This window comes from Miniopterus schreibersii (assembly GCF_964146895.1).
Source record: "Miniopterus schreibersii genome assembly, chromosome: 2".
In the NCBI taxonomy this organism is placed as follows: Eukaryota; Metazoa; Chordata; class Mammalia; order Chiroptera; family Miniopteridae; genus Miniopterus; species Miniopterus schreibersii.
In genome coordinates, this window is record NC_138102.1 from 173,805,477 (window position 1) to 173,828,210 (window position 22,734).

The 22,734-nt window shown below is 37.9% G+C and overlaps 2 protein-coding genes across 5 annotated transcripts in view; both read right to left on the bottom strand.

Moving 5' to 3' along the window:
• WASHC3 (WASH complex subunit 3) overlaps window positions 1-10,206 on the bottom strand; it is a 38,398-nt gene extending 28,192 nt beyond the window's left edge. The window contains exons 1-3 of one of the 2 annotated variants that reach the window (XM_081128533.1): window positions 10,025-10,206; window positions 9,379-9,477; window positions 2,196-2,261 (exon numbers count right to left, since the gene is read on the bottom strand). In XM_081128533.1, coding sequence (XP_080984659.1) covers window positions 2,196-2,261; window positions 9,379-9,477; window positions 10,025-10,075 — 216 coding nt within the window. In that variant the 5' untranslated portion in view covers window positions 10,076-10,206. The remainder of the gene's footprint in view (window positions 1-2,195; window positions 2,262-9,378; window positions 9,478-10,024) is intronic. The other variant, XM_081128532.1, reaches the window with a different exon arrangement.
• Window positions 10,207-19,215: 9,009 nt separating this feature from the next.
• The window catches only part of NUP37 (nucleoporin 37), a 33,665-nt gene continuing 30,146 nt past the window's right edge, over window positions 19,216-22,734 (bottom strand). Inside the window, exon 10 of one of the 3 annotated variants that reach the window (XM_081128845.1) lies at window positions 19,216-22,326. In XM_081128845.1, coding sequence (XP_080984971.1) covers window positions 22,213-22,326 — 114 coding nt within the window. In that variant the 3' untranslated portion in view covers window positions 19,216-22,212. The remainder of the gene's footprint in view (window positions 22,327-22,734) is intronic. The other 2 variants (XM_081128846.1, XM_081128847.1) reach the window with 2 other exon arrangements.

Below are 22,734 nucleotides of genomic sequence, written 5' to 3' on the forward strand. Positions count from 1 at the left end.
CCATAGAAACAAGTTAATAAAATCTCATTTTTGGCCCTAGTCAGTTTTGTTCAGTGGTTAGAGCACTGGCCTGTGGACTGAAGGGTCTTGGGTTCGATTCCAGCCAATGGCACATACCTCGGTTGCAGGCTCAATCCCTGGCCCCAGTCAGGTTGTGTGCAGGAAGGAGGCAACCAATCCATGTGTCTCTCTCACATTGATGTTTCTCTCTCTTGCTCTCCCTTCCACTCTCTCTGAAAAACAATGGAAAAAATATCCTCAGGTGAGGATAAAAATAAATGAACAAATAAAAAAAATAATAAAATCTCATTTTTGGTGTTTGAAATTCTCCATGCCATAGACTATTTAAAAGGGAAAAGGCATTCACAAATAAAATATTTTTTAACAATTTCTTACAAATCTAATTTAGCTTATAACTATTCTGTTCCCAGGAATTGCTTTGAAAATATAAGAAAGCCTAGTGAAGGAATAAGAGCAATGGGCTTTGGAGTCAAAGTGCCTGGGTTTATGTCACAAGCCATGTGACCTTGTATAAATCTCCATAGGCCTCAATTTCTCACCTGTAGAGTGGGGATAAAAAAATTTACCTCACAAAGATGTTGTAAAAAGATTATTACTAAACATACTTTGTAAAAAAGTGCTTTGTAGCACATTTTAAGTATCAATTATTTGAGAAATGATAAGTCTTTCTTAAAAGATATTTAGTTTTTAAAGACTACCAAGACATACTGTGTTGTTTTTTTAAAAAAATTTATTGATTTCTCTGTGTGTGTGTGTGTGTGTGTGTGTGTGTGTGAGAGAGAGAGAGAGAGAGAGAGAGAGAGAGAGATATTTGTTGTTCCATTTATTTACGCATTCATTGGTTGATTCTTGTATGTGCCCTGATTGGGATTGAATCTGCAACCTAGGCCTATAGAGACAACACTAACCAGCTGAGCTACCCGGCCAGGGCTGACAAAACTCTTGTCATCACATTTTAATGTCTGACACAGCTCACTCTTTTTTTCCTTCTTTAAACATTTATCACTGAATGTTACTACAATGTGTTCTTTTTCATGCATAAAAGATGGATGTGCTGTCAGTGGTTGAGCATGTCATGTTGGAGTTGCACGATCCATGCAAACCCTCTTTTCTGATTTCGTCTTGATATCAATGATATACATTTGTCAGATGTTTGGCTAGTTTCGGAGATTAACCCATGACCATGGAAATAATTAAGGTTAACTTGTCCATATAGTAACTTAACTCATGACCTTGGATTCTAACTCAGGAATTCCCCAAACATTAAAACAAGACACATAACCATAATAAAGAATAATGAAAAAACCAATAGTAATAAGATCTGAAGCAGTGGCATTCATTGAGAACTGTTGACTGATGACAGTACTTAGCAAAGTGGCTATGGCCCAAATAGTTTCAAGTGGGTATCGCTGCTAGAATTTCTTGAACATGTTCAAGGCCAGGTATCCTAAACTTTCCAAGCCAAAGAAATGTTCTGAGAGAAATACAGTGGTTGAAGTCTATCTGAAGATGTAGAAAGTACAAATTAGACATCTGAATCCTTATGCTAAAGATATTATTAGTCACTTCCTCCTCATAAATATTTAACATTTTTTTTCAGAGTTTTTTGACAAAAGGACAAGTCACAAAAATATACTAGTGTTTCCATTACTTTATAAACACAAGCTCTACAAGCTTTCAAATCAAAACACCCTTCTGTTTTTGCTAGTTACCTTTTGTAATTTCTGACATCAAAATGCATATTCTTCATTAGTATTTAATATATTTGCAAACAGAAAATAGCTGATATTTTCTCCAAATTTTGCTCTGAAGACATCTCAAGTTTTATATAATTATCACTGTGTTATCAAATGATTTCTATTAAGATAACTGAAAATTCTCCATCAAATGAAGCAAACTATGTAATAGCTCAGTTTGTTAACATGTTACATTATGGTTTTGACTAGTATAATGAAAGAAATTTCAATCCATGTGTATATTTAAATAGAGTCAGGTTCATAATGAGTATCTTTTCTTTTTTTAATTATAATAAATTTAATAAAAAATACTGTATCACCTCAGGATGCAAGAGATAAGTTTAATTCATTCCCAAATGCAATTAAAGTTAAGTATAACTGAGAAAGTTGCTAAGAATACAGCAAAATTTATACTATAAATAATTCAGAAATACAAACCTTTGCATCTAAAATATTGAGAGTTGTTTCAATTTGTTGGATACGAAGAGAAAGGTCTGCCAGTTTCTGGAAAAGAAAGATTAGAAACAAATGAATAAAGTCTGATTAAAATAAGCTGTAAAAAAAAAAAGGGTAGATTTGAAAATAATAAAAACTATGGTTTAAGTATTTGTCATTTTCTAATATACTACTCTTGTATTTACATGAGTAGGAATAGGAACTAAAGTATTGTATTATTTTCATTAGCATGCTTCAGTTATTTTATAAAACTGTTTCACAGATAAGAAGTTACATTATCAGCCTTATCAAACTCATTATCAGAGCCACAATCAATATTGGGATCAGAATGTAAACTCCTCCCAGGACAGAGTTTTCCTTCAGTGCTATACCCCTAGTGCCCAGAACAGTACTTGATACTTAATAGGAGCCTAATAATTATCAGTTGATGTATGAAAAAATTCTTCACAGAAAACAAGAATAAAAATTAACATAAGACAGCCTGGAACAGTATCTGCCTTTATAAATTAATTAGACATGTAAGTATATACAATTAGTCCTAAATTCAAACTTTTCAAGTTTGAAAAGTAAAAGGAGATGAAGTTGAAAAGTAAGCAGTTTATGTTGGAAATAATTAAAACAAAGAAGAAAATCAGAGTCCTAAAAAAGCAAAAGGAATCAATCTACCATCAAAATCCCAGATAAACTAGAACCAAGGGCTTACTGTGCTCGAGTTACTCTATACAATTAAATTATCTATCTATCATCTATCTATCATCTATCTATCTATCTATCTATCTATCTATCTATCTATCTATCTATCTATCATCTATCTATCATCTTCTATCATCTATCATCATCATCATCATCATCATCATCATCATCTATCTAATCTATTACCACACAAAAGTAACATCATAAAATATGATCCATAAGAACTTTATTTAAAACACTCGATTCCTAAACATTATTATATTTAGTGACACAGTGCAAGAGCAGTTGACCAGTTTACTAGTTGGATGATATGCAGCATTTTGACTGCTTTCTGAAATATTATCAAGATCCTGACTAACTCATCAGCAGATTTTAACACCCCAAGAAATGGTTATTTTGCCCACATTTAGAAAGAAAAAACTAAAAGCCACCAGAGCAATTAGTGCTTCTTCACAGACACTTAAAGATGAGCATCTTGATATCTACAAAGATATAACTTAGAAATAAAACATCAGAATCTAGTTTTAATGGCATTTAAAGCTAAATTTCACTTTTTTTTCTGGATTTGTTCACAGGAGGCTTTTATGAATAAATGTAATACAGGTTTATAACATATTATACAAATGAATTCCTCTCCAAATTTTAGGTGTTTTCATGAAAATCATGAAAATTAAATCTTGGTCAATCTAATGAATTACTAATTACAGAAATCCTACAGCAAATTATTTTGTAAACTGAATAATTTCTGAATTATGAAAGTAAATGAAATAAAAAAGATGAATCAAAAATTAATATTTGTTTTAATATTTTATATAAGTATGTATTTTAAGCAATAATCATCATTGTAAACATTCGAGCATTTACTTTACATATCATTTGAAATCTCACACCAGATGTATGTATGAAGTAGGAACTATTAGTAGGACAATTTTCAAGCTGAGAACAGTCTTCAAACAAGTAAAATAATCTGAACTTAAATACTGCAACTCCAGATACTATTTTTGAAAGAATTTTACATTGTTTTGAAAGAATTTTACGCTGTTAAAACATGATGCCATAGGTGATGATGTGTCAGTGTAGATGGTAACACTGATTTAAACAAATGTACCCTACTGGTGGGGGATGTTGATAGTAGGAAAGACAGCGCAGAGGCCAGGGGTCAGCGAGTATATGGGAACTCAGTGCTTTCTGCTCAGTGTTGCTGTGAACCTAAAACTACTCTAATAAATAAAGCTTATTAATTTAAAAGCGATGGAAATTACCGAGTATTTCATAGACTTTTTCGTTATTCAAAGCTAATAAATAATCAATCCTTTTCTTACTAAGACAAAGATGCCACTGTGCTACACACTGGGAATCAAATTTCCTAAAACAGATGCTGTTTATCTGGAATTATTTAAAAATTGGTATTAAATTTTTTTCAGAGTTAGCTCATAAAACTAAACTGTCCTTCAATGAGTACTCAATGATTCATATTTAAAAACTGGTATTAAATTTTTTTCAGGGTTAGGCCATAAAACTAAATTGTCCTTCAATGAGTAGTCAGTGATTCATACAGGATAGGCTAAGGATTAAAATACAAGTCTTAGTAAATAGAAAATAAGAATGAAAATTTTTTTTTGAAAATTACGTGTTGATAAGGAAGATTATAGAGGCTCGGACAAAAATGTTATACAGCTGATCCTCCATATCTGCAGGTTCTGCATGCTCGGATTCAAACTGTAAATCAAAAATATTAAGGAAAGAAAGTTATGCTGTTGCTGATGTTTACTAAGGAGTTAGGACTACAATGGTTGTGTCTGTACTAAATATGTACTGACTTTCTTTTCTTGTCATTATTTCCTAAACAATACAGTATAACAACTATTTACATAGTATTTACATTGTATTAGGGATTTTAAGTAATCTAGAGATGATTTAAAGTATACAGGATGCCCCAGCTGGTGGGCTCAGTTTGTTGGAGCATTGCCCTGTACACCAAAGAGGTTGCAGGTTCAATTCCTGGTCAGGGGACATGTGTAGGTTCGCAGTTCAATCCCCTGTCAGGGTGTGGATGAGAGGCAACCCACCGATGTTTCTCTCTCACATCAATGTCTCTCTCTCTCTCTCTCAAATCAATAAAAAAAACATATCCTTGAGTGAGGATTTAAAAAAACACACACAAAAGTTTAAAAAAAAAAAGTATACAGGAGAATGTGTGGTTATATGTACATACAACATCACTTTAATAAGGGTCTTGAGCATCCCTAGATATTGGTGTCTGTGCAGGTCCTGAAACCACTCCCCCGTGCATACTGAGGGATGGCTGGACTTGCTAGAGCAATAATTCTTAATTGTTTTTTGGATGCAGAATTTGTGTGGTATGTCAACCTTTGGCTTTGGCACTCATTTTACCTACTCTCATCTACTTTATCAAAACCTCACCAAAATGAAATCACCCTTTAAAAAAATAAAACAAGATTATATGAATGACTTATTCATGCAAGACATGAAAGACACTTATCTAAACATCAATATATTTTAATTTGTAATAATTTATTTAAATATCCTTGATATCTAATCTAATAACAATAATTGTGAACTACAGTAGTCTCCCCTTATCTGAGGTTTTAGTTACCTGTGGTCAACCATGATCCAAAAATATTAAATGTAAAATTCTAGAAACAAACAATTCATATGTTTTAAATTGCACACTGTTCTTAGTAGTGTGATGAAATCTTGGGCTGTCCTTCCCAGGATATGAATAATCCCTTTGCCCAGGGTATCCATGCTGGATATGCTACCTGCCCGTTAGTTAATTAGTGGCCTTCTGGCTAATCAAATTGACTGTCATGGTATCTCAGCGTTTGTGTTCAAGTCATCCTTTTTTTATTTAAAATGTCTCCACGCCCTGGCCAGTGTGGTTAAGTGGTTAGAGGGTTGGCCCTCAAAGGGTCCCGGGTTGGATTCCCGGTGAAGAGCATGTATCTGGGTTGCAGGTTTGATCCCTAGCCCTGGTTGGGGTGCGTGTGGGAAGCAACCAGTCGACGTGTCTCTCTCACATTGATGTTTCTCTCTCTTTCTCTCTTTCCCCCTTCCACTCTTTCTGAAAATCAATAGAAAAAATATCCTTGAGTGAGGATTTAAAAATAAATAAATAAAATAATGGATCTCTTGGTATATATCACACTGCACTGTACATGTCCTAGAAGCCAGAAAGAAAAACAATTGCTTGTTTTATTAAGCTTCATCTGACACATAAGCCTAGAATTTGTAAAAGTTGTCCAAGCGTTGTAAAAGTAGTAAAAGTGTAGCACTAAATAGGGTTTTAAGCAAAACATTATTTGGTTGAAGATTCAGTCTAATGGTAGGCTTAAAATTGGATGTAGAAGATAAGCACTGTAAAGGGCTTTAGCTTACGTGAGAATTCTCAGCACTTCTGCCTATACTGACGTGTTTTAGAATATTTAAAAAAGGATTAAAAACTCAGTATTCTAGGCATGTTACAAGTCTGAGTCAAAATAATACATCTGACTGAACTGTTTATAGAGTACCTTTGACTTTCAAATTCACCATCAGGTTAAATTTCTGCTGAGTTTTATCTGCAATATGCATAGAACTTGCATTGCGCCCCCTTCCCCCATTTAAATTTGCAGTCTCAATGTGATTCTGCTGATTAGGGCCAGGATAGAAATGCTTACTGGGGATTTGTGAAGGAAGAAGAGATGACCCTAAGTAACTCTGTAACTTGGGTCGGATTCAACTTTCCTTTCTCCATCTTCTAACTTCGCTCCTGCCCTGGTTCCAATCATTAGAGTTACAAAGTAGCCTGGTATCCAGAAAGCTTTTAAAAAGTCAAGTTCTTCACTTTTCTCTTTATTAGAGAATTCTAAAAACCAGTATTAGTGCCGAAGAGAGCCCCAACAATTTCTTGGAAATTTAATTCAAGTTGAGTTTAGCAGTGACTGAAGTTATTACAGTTTAGTTCAAACCAGATTATGTGAAAAAAAAACACACAGCAGCAGCAAGAAAAAGTACAGGTTTTCCTCTCTCCCCCAGTTCACTTCCAGTTAAAAAAATAACAGCTGAGGTTCATATTTTGTGAAGGGAAACAGTTGTTTGGTTCCTGTTTAAGACTTTAACTAAACAAGGACTACAGACCTAGTAGGTGCTATCAACAATTTACAACACATTTCGAAAAACCAGATTAATCTTAATGTGGGAGAAAATGGCACTTTATGTTTAAATACATATATTACATTTATTAAAGACATTTCATCAAATGGACATGGCATAGCAGAGAAGATAATACAAATCTAAAAAATAAATTTTGAAATAGCTATAAAGAGAGACCATAGTCTCTCACTTGGAAATGATGTCAACATATCTCTCATTCAGGCCAGAAGGTGCAATATAACAGAATACTGAGACATTTTTGCTTTTTCCAGTTAACAGATTAGAGTTGGAATCCCAGCTCTGCTACTTTCTAGCCGTGTGTGAGAAAATTAGAGCAGCTACTGCAGCTATAAATATTATGCACTCAAATATAAGTTGAATGAGTGAATGGATGACTAAGCAAATTATTTAAACCTTTCCACATCTTGGTTTCTGTATTTCTAAAAGAGAGAAAACTGGATCTCTCTCAAAACGTTGGGCTCTGACAATTAAGTACATGTAAAGCACTTAATATAATGCCTAACGCAAAATAAGCACACAATATTAATTACTGTCATCATACCGAGCAAACAGCCTGCAGCTATATCCAAACTGCTGAAATATGGATTGTACAAAATGAGTTACTGTCAACTTAGATTATCATCCATTAAGGAAAAACAGGCAATAAACAACATTTAAACATCATGACTTTTTGGTCCAGTTTGTGTGTCTAGAGTTTAAGGAAGAACTAGGGAATACTGAAACAGTCAAAACAGCTGAGGGGCAGTTCAGAGAGGAACAGAAGGAAATAAAATAGTCCTGAGGCTTTGATAATTCATAAGCAATCAATAAACAAGAGACGGTTACTGTAAATAGCACTCACTCCTCGGACAGTGAAAACTGTCAGGCACTACAAAGGTGAGGGGCTATCCGTGGCCCAGAGCAGCTCAATCAAGTCGCTTTCATAGGTGTGTTTGCTGTTTGTTGTTGTTTATTTTATTTTATTAACTGGTGATGAGAAATATTTAACTGGGGGTGGAGTATTTGCTCCTCTCTGCTAACAATCCTGGAATAGTCTCTCTCCAGATACTTCTCCACCCTTCCCTGACATGAAAAGTGAAGGACTAACTCCCTGGCTTACTGCTTTTAACCAGTCAGTGTTATACTATATCCCACTTAGAAGGTAGTGGGATATAGTATAACAAGATAAAACTCTGGGAAGCAAGATAAAACTCTGGGAAGCAAGCATTGAGTCTCTGGGCCAGTTAGATAAAATATATTGAACTGAGTCTCTTTATCAATTATCATTTCACTTCCTTTTGTCTTACAGAAAAGACAGAAGTGATTTCGATAACTAGACAAAAACATCCGCTGGAATCTACAAGTGAAAATAGTTTTCCTGTCCCCATTCATTTTTACTAATAACACACCCAACAAAAACTCCACTTGCTAAGGCTATACCTTATATTAAATACAATACAGAAGGAAATGAATACTGTTTGTTTAATTGGCTCACCTGTGAATTATCTAATTTTATTTTCTCTTTTTTTTACATGTTTTTATTGATTTCAAAGAGAAGAAGGGAGAGGCAGAGAAAGATAGAAACATTGATGAGAGAGAAACATCAATTAGCTGCCTCCTGCACATCCCTATCAGGGATCAAGCCCAAACTCAGGCATGTGACCTGACCCGGAATTGAACCGGTGACATCCTGGTGCATGGGATGACGCTTGACCAACTGAGCCACACTGGCCAGGCAGACCCCTTCTTCCTTTCTTACACCCAATTTCAACCCATGATTCTTCCCATTCTCTTTTTTGCCTTTACTTCTTAAGACAGGGATCCCTGGATCTGGCACCTAATCCTTAATTGGGTACTTAATCCTGACTTCACAAGTCATTTATTTGCAGACAGTGTTTTTATTTCCATAATATTTGATGCCAAAGTTATATTTCTAGGCTACCTTCTTAACCTTTTTTTTTTTTTTGGACCAAGGAATGTAAAATAATTTTAATGTAAACTGAAACAATGTGTACCTAAAAATGTTAATCTCTGGGGTAAGAGAGAAACAGCTGATTTGAAAATAAAAAATGTCTTTGACTGTGATATTTTGGAATTCCTTACTGAGCTATTTCACAAAGGCCTCTAGAAACTTCAGCAGAAGTGGGGTACAGGAGTAATGGAACAGACTCAAAGAGGATTTAAAGTTTGTTTACATAATAGCTGAGTGAGATGCCACGGTATGGGAACCGACTGTAATTCTTGTTTTACTCGATTGCTGCCTTCAAAAGTGCAGTGATTTCTGGGCTGCTCATGAAGCCAGCATCACAGGACCTACCTCCTCACAAACTGTAGAGAAGCGGTTGAGGAACTGTACAGTGTGCACCACAAACTGGTTTAGAAATGCCACCGTTCTTTTCTGTTGAATAGCTGGCACCTGTGTTATGTAAAAAAAATACATGATCCGTACAGGAGGAACGTACACGGTGCAATCCCTTTGGTACGAACAACAACGGGTGTTCTGCTGGGACAGGAGCCCCCGAAGAGCCCTCATTTTCCTAAACCGTGGGGGTGGGGCGTCGGAAGATGACAGGGGCTATAGAAAAGTTTCAGAATGGGCTCTGGAGGCGCAAGCACGAACTTGTCGGTGACACAGCACATAAAAACACTCAAAAAGCTTGGGGGCCGACTCAAAGAGGAAGGGCGGGGGTCGCGCCCGGCCACGCCCACGCCGCCGGGCGTCGTCCCGGAGCGGGCCGACTCGGGACCGGCGGCGAGGGCCCGGAAGGCACGCTCACCCCTTAGACAGACACGGAGGGGCCCCCTTTTAAGGTGAACTGTGGGGCTCTCCCAGCCGAAGCCGGCGGAAAAGAAGCCCAGGTCAGGCACAGGGTGAGGCTTGGGGAGACGGGGTCCCCCTGGCCATCGGGCGTCCCTTCACCATCCCCTCCCAGGTCACCAGAAGTCCAGCTCTTTCTACAAACCTTGGTCAGGTCTATGCCTGACCCCATGAGAGGAAGCCCGTCCTCATCCATCTCCTCAGCGGGCGGGGAACCCGGGGGTCACCCACAAACCCTCCCCGAGGTGGCCTACCCAACCCCGGGATAGGGTTCGAGCGTCTCCCAAACTCCCCGCCTCTCCGGCCCTTCCTTCCGGAAGGAAACGCACTTGTTCTCCAATCACTGTGCGGCTCTCGGAGAGCCCGCCCCCCCGCGTGGCATTCTGGGACTGGTAGTTCCAGGTCCAGGTTGTAGCGTCAGACTAGGGGGCGCGAGGTGGAGCGAGGCTGCGGTTCTAGCAAGAAAATCTTTAAAATGTGGGAAAAAGGAAAAGTAAAAAATTACGTCCGTTTCAGGTTATCTCTGCCTAGTCCTGTCTGTTATATAGATAGCTCAATCGTTAATCAAATAGGTCATTTGTTAATCAAACATAAATAAATTTTCCTACTACTAAATACCAGATACTCTGCCAGGCCCTGTGGGGAATACGAAGATGGCATCACATTCAGCCTTCTGTGCTTTATGCCCTGAAGGAGAAAATAAGACTTTCCCCCCAAAAGACTTTAGAACATGAATAAAATGTTAAATGCTCCTGGGGAGGCAGAAACCAATGGAAATGACATCCACTTAGGGTGATCATGAAAAGGGCGCAGAGCACCTCTGGAAAGAACTTTGCATTTGGGAATAGACGCTCTTGTCTCGGGTGTTGACTGCGGTTTACCAGCTCTGTGATCTAGGACAAGTCGCCAAACCAAAAGTTGAACCCCTTCTACCGGGTACCGAGCAAGATGCTCAGGACTAAAAAGATGAAGAAAACAGTCCCTGCCTTCCAGACGCTTAAACTCCGGGTGTCGTGGCGGGTTCCGAGCGCCCCTATCGAGGCAGACGCGAACTGCACGCAGAAGGTTGCGCACCAACGGGAGCGCACACCCGCGCAGGGGCCAAGTGTCCCGGTACCGCAGACAAAAGGGCCTCCTAAATCCTATGAGAAAACCAGAGAAGGTAGCTTTTTTAGCAGGTACTTGAGTGGAATTAGCCAGGCAGACAATCTGGGTGGACCTCTGTACAAAGGCATAGAGGTAGGGGGAAGAGGTATGTAGGGGATGTGGATAGCTGTTAGGTTCTGTTGAAGCAAAAATTCCAGAAATGGAGAATAGTAGAGAAGGAGGCAGGAGAAGTAGACAGAATAGCTCATCATGGCCCTTTCATACTAGATTTGATACTACAGTCCGTCTTCCTCTAAAGTATGAGAAATTATTTGGGAGTGGCGGTGCTTCTTACAATGCACATTCCAGGAATTCCTTAATCAATCAGGACATCTGGGAGTGAGTTTAAAAATCTGCATTTTAACCAATCTCTCTTCCTACCTTCAAGTATCCTGAACCAAAAAGTCAGAAAGCTACTTCTATAGGTGATGGAAGCCATTAAAAAATTCTGAGAAGAGTGACATGATTCACATTTGTAAAAAGGCTACACAATGCCTACCACATAGATGAGTAAAAAATGTTGGAAACAGAGGAGTTGAGAGTAGTATTTGTATACGTAGAAATGGGAGATAGAAGTGATGAAGGATAGGATAGGAATTAATTTAAATACATGTTTCTTCATGTCTATAATTATATCTATATAATTATGTCTATATAACTTCTTCATATCTATAATTGAATATTTCATTACTATTTTTCAACATTTATTGAGCACCTTCCATGTTCTAAATACTGTACTAGTGCCACAACTATAAAAAAGATAAACACTGTGACAGTTCTAGGCAAACGTATTTTATGTTTTGTTTTTTTAACCTGGACAAAGTTCATATGAGGAGGAATTTTTCCATTAGGCTATAAATTCCCTGGGGCAAGGATTATCTTATTTTCTTATGAGTCCTCAGTACCAGCCACTCTGCCTTTCAAAGAATAATAATAATTTTAATACACAGTTTTAAGGGCTTATGATGATCTAAGACGGTGTCAGGCATAGAAGAGCCATCCATCCATAGATATCCCCTGCTATGTGCCAAGCACTGTTATATGAATCTGAGATATAACAGTAAAAAGAAAGACAAAAATTCTTCCCTCATGAAGGTAAACAATTAATAAATAAGCAAGCAAAAAGGTATTAAGTTGCTTGCAGTCCAGATAGGGTGATAGAAAATGGGAAGAGATTAATAGCTAAGAAGTAAAGAGATAAAGGCTAGGCTAAAGTATGACCCTAATAGGAGCACCTAACTCAGGTTGATGAAATTAAGGGTGGCTTTCCAGAGGAGCTGATGTCTTAGCTGAAATTTGAAGACATTAAAATTAGCAAGGTGAAGAATGGGGAGCACTTCACAGGGAAACAGCATGTACAAAGGTACTGAGATTTGTACACCAGAGATATACATGTTCCAGATAAGAGCACCCCTTCCCTGGCTACCTTTGGGAGGAGTAAAGACCACCACTTATTCTTTGGAAAACTGTCTGCTTCTGCCCAGCTTCTCACCTCCTCCTCTGCTACCACTCTGTGCCTGAAAACCTTCACAATTAGTCCCAGGCTCCCAAGTCATCCCTCGTCCTTCAGACCCTCAACCTCTTATGACTTTCTACATCACCTTTTCTGACCACTCCCCAACTTCTGGACCCTTCCTCTAGGGTTTGCAAATTGGGTCATTAGCAAAATCCTCATTTCTCAACCCCTTTGACCACTTTCCTCTTTCAACTCAAGTTTGACTGTTCCTTGTGGTTCTCTCACCCACACCCCTACATTATTGGGCCACGAGGAGGGGAAGGTGTTTTCTTTGCTTCTCCTTCCTTCCAGGCCATTGCCCTTCCTCATTCCATGAAAACACCCCACAGCTCTAAGTTTATGCTATCAAACATAAAATGGTATCTTGCAGCAGTCATCTATAGGCTCCCGGGTACTACTTACTCATTCCTGAAGGTCTTAGTTTTTGGCTTACTGCCATTGTTTCTAACACTACTCTTATTACAGTTCTTGGGATTTGAGCAACTACAAAGATCATCTTTCCAATATCCGGATCTCTCAAAGTTCCCTCAACTCTCCTCCAGTGATCTTGTCCTCTACCCTCCTACTTGGGCCACACTCTCCCTTGCATCTTTAATGTTAGCAATCTTGTGGGTGGGATGTGGGCTTAAGTGATTTATTTTTGTTATTGAGATCCTTATAAACCCAAGTCTGTCCCACCAGCTCATACTGTTGGCCAAGTTTCATCTGGTTTCTTTTTGCCTCTGCAAAGTCTCCCAGAGTGCCGTAGGCTTGCTCTTCCGCCTACTGATACCCAGGCCAGACCCTTCTCCTTGAGTAGCTGTCTGCTCACCTATGTCCCTCTAGCCATAGACATCTCCATAGAATTTAGTTCATGAAGGTCGTCTTTCCTCTGCCTCCTGAGATCCCTGATCATCGATCATCCATAGCTCTTGATAGCAGTGCCATTCACAATTTAATAACTGACTTTCCAGGACTGTTAAAAACAATCTATAGCTATACACCTTGGCCAACTGCCAGAAATCTCTGAAATATATACTCTTTCCTCCAGCCTTTTTCTCGTTGGAAATGTGTTAGCAGACTTCACTGACTGTAGTGAATTTCAGAGACAAGATGGGTAGATTGTAATGAATACTGATTTCAAAGGGCAGAGAATGTATATGCCACCTGCATGTATCCATTCAAAAACAATTTTTAAGATTTTTTCCAACAATTATCTTGGTTTTCATAGCAGATTACTAGAGAAATCACTGCTATTTAATTTTATCATGATTAAGTTCTCAGGTAAGATAAATGATGAAGATCGGGTTCCTATTTTTCTTTTGTGTGTCTTTCTGCTTTGCTTCAGGATAGAACAGTTAGAGGGGCATGGCGTTGGTTCATAATAGTGGGAAAACAGAATTAAATGCCCCCATCCCTGCCCCACCCTAACCCTCAAGAGTGACACAAATCCTCTGTTGGAAGCTGGTTAAGTGAAGGAACCCTAGCCTACTTACTGTGTCAAGAATTCATTGTTTCAGGCTACTTTTGAATTGCTCTGACCTTTGGAACTTCACTCAGAAGTTGGGTTGTAGGCTTATATCCTCCAGGCTGGAAACTGGATTCCTCTCTAGAAAGTTGACTGCTTCAAGAGAAGAGATCTAAGGACAGTTACAGTTTGGGGGTTCCTGATAAAACAGCAGGCAGCCTAATGAGGGGGCTGGGAAAAGGTCTCAGTTGCATTTGTACCTATGGGTCTTAATATGTGCAGGTGACTAAGTGATGACACAGAGAGGCTAATGCCATTGAAAGAATTCATTACTTACATTTCCCAAGAGAAGGGGGGCATGCCATGCCACACAGGGCCAGAGGGGAAACACTAGATTTTGGTTCAGAGGAAGACAGAAGCAGGAGCCTGGAAAGCCTAGGCCAGATTTTTTACTGGGATTTTTTTTGGGGAAAAGAAAGGCAGGGCAAAGGAAACGGTTGAAGATTGGCTACTGTGAATGATTCTGGAGGGCTTTGGGGCAGAGAGGCTGTCCCTAGCTTCTGTACCTGACTCTAGGTGGATTTAGGGCAGGGGAAGAATTGGCTTGATATAGAAAAAGGTACATAAGGTTTTTGGGGGTACAGGTATCCCCCTTTTCAAAAGTTCTTGTTATGCCACTTCACTAACTGAAAGATATCTGAAGAGGATTTTAGCTTTTGTACAAAAACATGAAAAGGGAAAATAGTGCTGTGGGTTTTTTTTTTGCAAGGAACCATTATAGAGGCAGTGTGCATCCCTTGCATCCACGAGTGGCCCCACCAAGCTCCTTCCCTGGGAACTACACTCAGCATCTCAGCATCAACCCATCAAAGCTTTGAACTGTCTGTGTGCATCTGGGCTTTCTTTTAGGTATTTTGTGCATCCCTTAGCAAGATATGTCCTAAAATGTCAGAGATGCCTAAGAGAGCTCATAAGGGTGTCACACTTAGTATAAAACGGGACATAATTAAGCATTTCGATCACCATGAACAAAATAAAGATATTATGCATGTGTTGAATTTTGGGTCTGAGAATGCTCAAAATTTTTCCATATAAATGAATGGTAATTGCTTCTTTGTTTCACACCATTTCAGACTATGAAAGATTTCATAGGAAACACTCCACTTTCAGATAGGGGAGGGAACCTGTAGTGGGTTAGGGATTGGTTGATTTGCATATAAAAAATGTGCTTCCAAGTAAGTTGTTTTATTATCTTTAGGAATTAGTTAGCCCTGAGAGAGGCAATCTCTCCCAGGGTTTATAAGGCCACAAATGCATGAGCTTCAAGAATACAGAAAATAAACAAATATAGCTAATATAATGAGCCCTGCAATGAATGGATGCTTAAAAGACAAATACAAAGTGTGAGAAAACACATAACACTCACCTTGCAGATGTGGACTTCCAGGTAATGGATTCAGTAAGGCACCTCTCTCCTGAGTCTAGGTTCTCATTCAGTTTCTCAAGAAGTGATCACAAGGGAACGAGGAGCTGCCTGGCGATGGAAGAAACAGGGAGGGCCTTTGGGGGTATCTAATCATTCCTCATCCAGACTCCATCAAACCTGTTTTAGTAACCCCAAAACACTCCACCCTCCCTTCAGAGGAAATGATGCCCCGCGAAATCCAAGTGTCTTAACTTTCCTGCCTCAGAAGATGATGCCATGTCTCTTCTGTTAATCCTTAAACCCCACCTTGCTACCTTTATCTTTGTGTGACCATGTGGGATTGCCAACCTCTTTGTAATTTCTTTGCAGTCAGAGGCCAGTTTCCATTTCTTTAAATCCCCTCACAACATTATATAGCCATGCACATGATATAGTTAATAGCTGCTTATTTTTAAGTTAAGAATTTATTATAAAGGTGAAATCTTTATCATGGAAAAAAGAGTAAAGGAAAAATAGGAGGAAAAAACGTCCCTCACGTCACCCTTCTAAGAAGTAACCATGACCATCTTAATAGTCAAGTTATTTTATTCTGAAACCACGAAGTCCGATTTCTCCGCCACTGGTGGGGCATGAGTGAGGCGGGTCTGTCACAAGTCTTTGCTTAGCTTTGTACACTCCATAGCACTTCGTGCTCTTCACAGAGTAACCCTCTCCATTTATTTTAAAAAAAATTTGCAGCAAATGATGCCACTATCAGCTGCTTCTAATTAACCTCCTCTGGCTGTTTCAGTAAATGACTCAGCACCTGGACTTCTTAAAGCGGTCAGGTTTTTTTGAATCACAACCATAAAAATCACTTAACACTACTCTGAAAGTTCAACATCAACATTTGGTCCTGTAGCCTTGTTTCTAGAATCCAAAATGATCATGTTAGAACCTTTGCTATTACCCTTTAAAAAAGGGGGCCAGGAGGTATGAGCCAGTCAGTCTAGGAAAGTGCTTCACAATATTTTCCAGTATGAGAAGCCCTTAATAGAAAAAAAATTTGAGGATTCCCAGATGACTGTGGTTGGATATTTAATATTCATTGAAAGAACACATACATTGTTGAGGATTTAAAATGGGAATATTAAATGGAAATGGTGAACTATATTGGGAAACCCATCTTAAAGTCCCAAATTTTAAATTGGAAGATAGTATTTCACACCCTTTTATTTTCCAGGCTAGGTTCAATTAGTTTTCCTCCCATACATCCTGCCTTACAAAGTCTTGCCCCTTCCATATCACATAGGCAGGAGTGGTTAACACATTCTGGCTTTCATCTGAATCCCAGAGCGAAACGTGGGATACATAATAGATATTGAGATAACAGGCACACCCTGACATATCTGGGGACTTTTTTAAAAAATATATCTTTATTGATTTCAGAGAGAGGAAGGGAGAAGGAGAGAGAGAGAGACAGAAACATCAATGATGAGAGAGTCATTGATTGGCTGCAGCCTACAACCCGGGAATGTGCCCTGACTGGGAATCGAACCCTGATCTCCTGGATACTAGGTTGACGCTCAACCACTGAGCCACGCCAGGCTGGGCTGGGAACTTTTTAACCCTCAAGATTTCTGAATGAGATCTTAAAACCCACTCTCTCTGAATTGGAGGGAAAGGTTCTTTGGCAGACTTATTCCTCCTACCTGTTAATGGTACTTGGCAAGAGGCAGATGGCAGGATGTCAGAAGTCAACATCTGCTAGGATCATGTAGGCAAGCTTGGTTTTGGAGCTGTCTGTATTATCTCAGGACCCCAGGAAGTCATGGCTTCAAAGGAAAAAGAGGATTTTGACAGTGGTAAGATGTGTACAATATTGAGAAACCCTTGTAATAATTCCTTATTCTGCCAGTTATTTGCCATCAACAGGTAGGAAGCAATGACCAGGGTTTTGTAAAGATTATATACACATGTGAACACATCTTAGTTATTGTGGCAGGTGACTGGAATGATGGGGAAAGGAATAGGCCAAAAACAATGAAAGAATTCCAGAATAGCTCCATGGGTTTAGAGGTTAGAGCATGTGTGGGGTAAGGCCTCTGATACAGCTGTGTATATATCCAGGTCCTATACTTGCTCACAATCAAGCACCAGGAAAGACTCACTAGAGCTCCACAGACTTCAATGAGGGATACGTGCACAGATGTTCTCGCTGGTACAGGCTTTTTGGAGAGAGATGCACCATTAGCTGTTCACAGCACAGCTTGAGGTTCCAGTGTCCAAGTCTCAGGAGAACCAGCCTTACAGAACATTTGGCAAAGTATTTAAAATTCCAGAGTCTAAATCTTAATGAAAATAATTTTTTTTTTGTAGGCTGGAAACCAAAGTGAGCTATTATACAATAATTTTAATAAAATATATCTAAGTTATTTTATCTGTAATAAATAAACACCCAGTTTTCATTATTACTAGTGGAAGAAAAAACTAGCACCTGCTAGAGTTAGCCAAGGAAACATTAGATTAAGAAAGAGGTAGAAAGTTCTTTAAAACATAACTTATATTGGTCTGGTTTAAACTCAATGTTAATGAAGAAAGTCATTTCTTACAGTTAATAGTCTTAAGTAAAAATGAACCCAAATGAACTAATTTGTTTAGACAGTCTATTTTCTTTATCACTGTGGTATAATTTATCACTAGTTGCCTCTGGCTTACTTTAGGGGTTAGTTGTCTGGGGCTTATTTCCTTTACACCCTGTCTCAAAAATAGAGACTTCCCAAAACAGTATTAGAAAGCTCTTAGTTGAGATGGTTGCAGAGATTAACCTTAATTTTGGCCAGATCTAATCTTGTCTGGATTTGGCTCAATGATAGGATAACAGCTGTGTTTATAAAAAATATCAAAGTATTGTGTTTAACCACCATTAGAAGATACCAGCAGCATTCATTGCCTTTTATTACAGAGAAAGGAAATGGTACTCAACTCAATACAGCACTAAAAATGCAGCTGGTAGAAATGCTTATTTCATGTCTTTACATCTATTAGGTTACTCAAATTGCCTGCAAAGGCTGAGAAACCTGGTGGCATCCCTTTTAACTCACTATTGTTCAAATGAATTTTATAAGTTTATATAAGTGTTACAAGCCCCTAGGTAGAGTATTCTTTAAAAATTAGTTGAGAAGGCAAATAGCTGTATAACAAAGACCGAAGTTAAACAGAAATAAGCTGATCCAGGGAAATTTCCAGGCAAATGTAACTTGATCTTACATAAGAGCCACAATTGTTTCCACTAAGGTAGTTCAAAGAATAGCTGAAAAGGGCAGAAAGTAGATTCAATGCTTTTGTATTTCCCATGAAGTCTGTGTCCATCCATGCAAAGAAATTGGTTAGGTTAAGTCTGAGTAATGGATATGTCATCCAATGTGTGTATTCACTTTTCCTTTGTGAAATGAGATCCTCAAAGCTGATATCCTAATTATTTTGTTGTGTTAGTGTGATTAGTTAACAAATGGTTGCCATACATTAAAGTCATGTAAATAATAACAGCAAAAGAAAAGAACCTATGTTTTGAGGGACATAGTTCTTTAAGTGTATAATTAGAAACGCATGTTAGTTGTTTTGAAAACCCTTTCCAATGCCTGTTAAAATAAATGTTTTTGAATCAGCAAGGTGTTAGATTAAAGAAACAGAGTGTTCCCTCTGTCCCTGCTGCTGAGCACACCAACAGCTTGATAACGATACACTGGAACAGAACACTGCTGCTGAGGACTTGACCAAACGCCCATGAGAAACATGTGGAAATGGATCATCATCATTTTTACTTTGTAAATTTTATTTGGGTTCAGAATGAAGGTTATTACTGGTATGGCATAAAGCTGGGTTAAACTGAGTTTAACTTTTTGAGCTACAGAAAAACATGGGGAATAATCTAGAGCAAACACTTTTTTTCTCCTTGGAAATTAGTCTTGGGCACGGTACTGTCTCATAACTTCCCAATCAGCATTTCTGGGATAATGTCAGATTTTGGACAATTACAAAAAACCAGACACAAATGTGCAAACCAGATTTCAACTTCTTCTCCACTGACGTGAGATTTAAAACAGCAACAGGAACATTTCTAAGTCAGTGTCAATATGTAGTCGCAAATTACCAAAGTAAGAAACAAATTGAAGCACATGGGTGTGCGATTTTGTGTTCTGGCATGGGAGAGACACTGAAATATTCGCAACATACAAGCCAAATCATAAAACTGAAATGGGACTTGAAAGTGTAGGGTTTAGTTCTGACATCTTGCAGATTTGTGATATCCTGACTTTTGCTTCAACAGTCCTAAATAATACAAGTTTTAGAACATAAGTACAACTTTTTTTTTCTTTTCACAGTGTTTGTAAGTGAAGCAATCCTGAGGAAAACTTAGTTTCAACAAAAGAAAAACCATCTTAGACATATTTATAAACATGGAAAAACTAAAACTAAGTGGGACACACACACACACACACTCACTCAGATCTTGTTATGTTATCGGGACTTAGATGTGATGACCAATAACTAATTCCCAATCAAACATTTCTTTCTGCCTTAGTCTAACTTAAACACAGTTTACTAAGGAAAAAAATATCATTACACCATTTAAAGAATTGTACACACTAATGTTTAATAACAAAGTAGAAACTAGAAAATGGTTGCACAGCCTATATGTAAGATCTAAAAAAAAAAGGAGATTCCAGCTCTCAGTGCTTACTAGGTAGAATGTATACCACTTCTGAAACTAGGAGGAAAGACATCCCTTTCATTTCTTGAGAATATCTTGTCTCAGACTCACATTAATTTACAAATGGGTCACAGCCTATATTTGGAATAACTGTATTTACAGGACCACCATGAGTTATCTTGCTCCTAACAGAGAGTAGTCCTACTGGAAATTTCATCAGACAGCATTTATATTGGGTAAGCCCTTACTCCAGAGAATCCATATCCTAGATGCCAAGCCCAACATACTCATCTCTCCAATCTCCATCCATAAATACAACTGCTCAATTCCTAAGTCAACTTTTCTAAGACAATTTTCAAACACACTGGCCCAATTTGTCACTGCAGGATGTATTGCTTATTTTCAAAATATATCCTGAAATGACAACTTCTTACAAAAAATCTTTGGCCTATCCTGATGCTGTTAGGGCTCTTTGTCCCATCACAGAGACTGTTAATGGGAACCATGTTAAAATTCACTGCCCTCTGCCCTTTTAAGCTCAAAATCTGCTTAAGAAGGGGTAAAGGAAACTATTTCTATTATTTGGCACTAATATTTTATTGTATTAAGTAATTGGCATGGAAATTGCTATGCTATGTAATTTTTCACCTGTACTTTAAAGTATATAACAGTTTACACCGAACATCTACATGATTACAAAACTTATACTGAATTTTAAAAATACCTGCACCATTTCCCTGGTTCTTAAAGGTAATTATCTTGATTCCATAAGATACTTATTATAAGACATCATATGAATAGAGAACTTGAGTAAAAATATTTATTGGCATTGTTAATTAAAATAAACTTCCAATTCCTCAAAATAAAAACTATACATTTCTGAAATAAATCAATACCTGAACTGTGTGGCAGATGCTTGTTAGGTATTTTTATTTGCCTTTACTCCATCCTCAAAGTAACTCTGCGAGACAGATTCCTGTCTCTACTTCACAGGATGAAATGCAGCTTCAGAGAGGGCATTAACTCACAGGTGTGCAGAGTTCATAGGAATTCATTTAATTCTACACCCGACTGACAGGCAGAACCCTAAACTTACACTCTTCTGATTACATCATGATGTGTCATAAATACATGGTGACCCTCCTTACATAATACTGATTTCAGTGAGCTTTGAGATGGTGAATACAGTTCTTTTGCCACTAGATGTCATCTCAAAACATTTAAATTTCTTGGTAAGAATGGTGAAAATTCATAAAAGGCAAATACTGTTAAAAGGTATTAAATGATAAGTAATTTTTCCAGTTAAGCTCTATCCTATATACCAGATGTTCTAAGAATGCAGAGATGTATAGTCACAAGGAATTTGCACATAGTAAACAGGGTTGAGTAACAAAATTGGTCAGGCCCGGCTGGGAGTGGCTCAGTGGTTGAGCATCGACCTAGGATCCAGGAGATTGCGGTTCAATTCCAGGTCAGGGAACATGCCCGGGTTGCGGGCTCCATCCCCAGATGGGGGCGTGCAGGAGGCAGCTGATCAATGACTCTCTCATCATTGATGTTTCTATCTCTCTCTCCCTCTCTCCTCTCTCTAAAATCAAAAAAGATATATTTAAAAAAAAAAAATTGGTCAGATTTTTAAAGAAATTAATAATCTGTATTATATTAAATTGAGTAATAATCTTTAATAATTCCTGAAAAAGTCATAAGATTCTCTACATATAACAGATTTCTAAAAAAATTCATGCTTGTGGGCACGTGCGCAGACATGCGCGTGCGCGCGCACACACACACACACACGCACTCAACAACTTCCAGAGTAACACTGAAAGATCCTTTTTTCCTTTTATAAATATTTGTCCCCGAGAATTACGAAAACAGAATATATTTAAAGTATAGATGAAAGGATATACTTTGGATAATCCTGTGATACACACCCTCTGAACAGAGTAGAAAAATAACTTTTCAAACCATCAATATTTTATTTAGCAAAAACAACTGGGATATTTCTAGAGCTTACAGTATATTTAATATAAAAATAAGGAATTTTCCAAAATATGTACTAAAAATACGGAGCTTACAAATCCAAGCTAGATGGAACATTTATTTTACATTTCAGTTACCCAAAACAACAGCTTGTGATCTCCTCCAACTGCACACAGTGGGAGAGTTCTATGCCAGGAAAGGCCAGATCCAATTACTACAGAACCAACGAGGATGGGCTATAAAACAAGAATTAAAGAGGCTTACTAAATCATCAAATTAATACACAAAAACTACCCTTCAAAAATAAAAAAATGCATTAATACATTGCCTTTATTTATAGCAGAATTTAAAAATATGCTTCCTCATAGGGAAATATACATTATTTATTTGCAGCTGGCTGGAATGACGGATACAAATAATCTACAAATAACTGGTGCAGCCCAGAGTCAAATATTTTTGCAGCCCAAACGAACCAAGTAAGCAAAATGATATTTAAATGGAGAAAATATAACAGAAGAAATAAAATGCTTCTTATATGAATGTAAACAAAACATCTATTACCACTGGTGATTTAAACATCAAAAAGTGCCTTTTCTTTCCAACTTAAGCAGATGACATTCATAAATATATTTAGTTACACATTA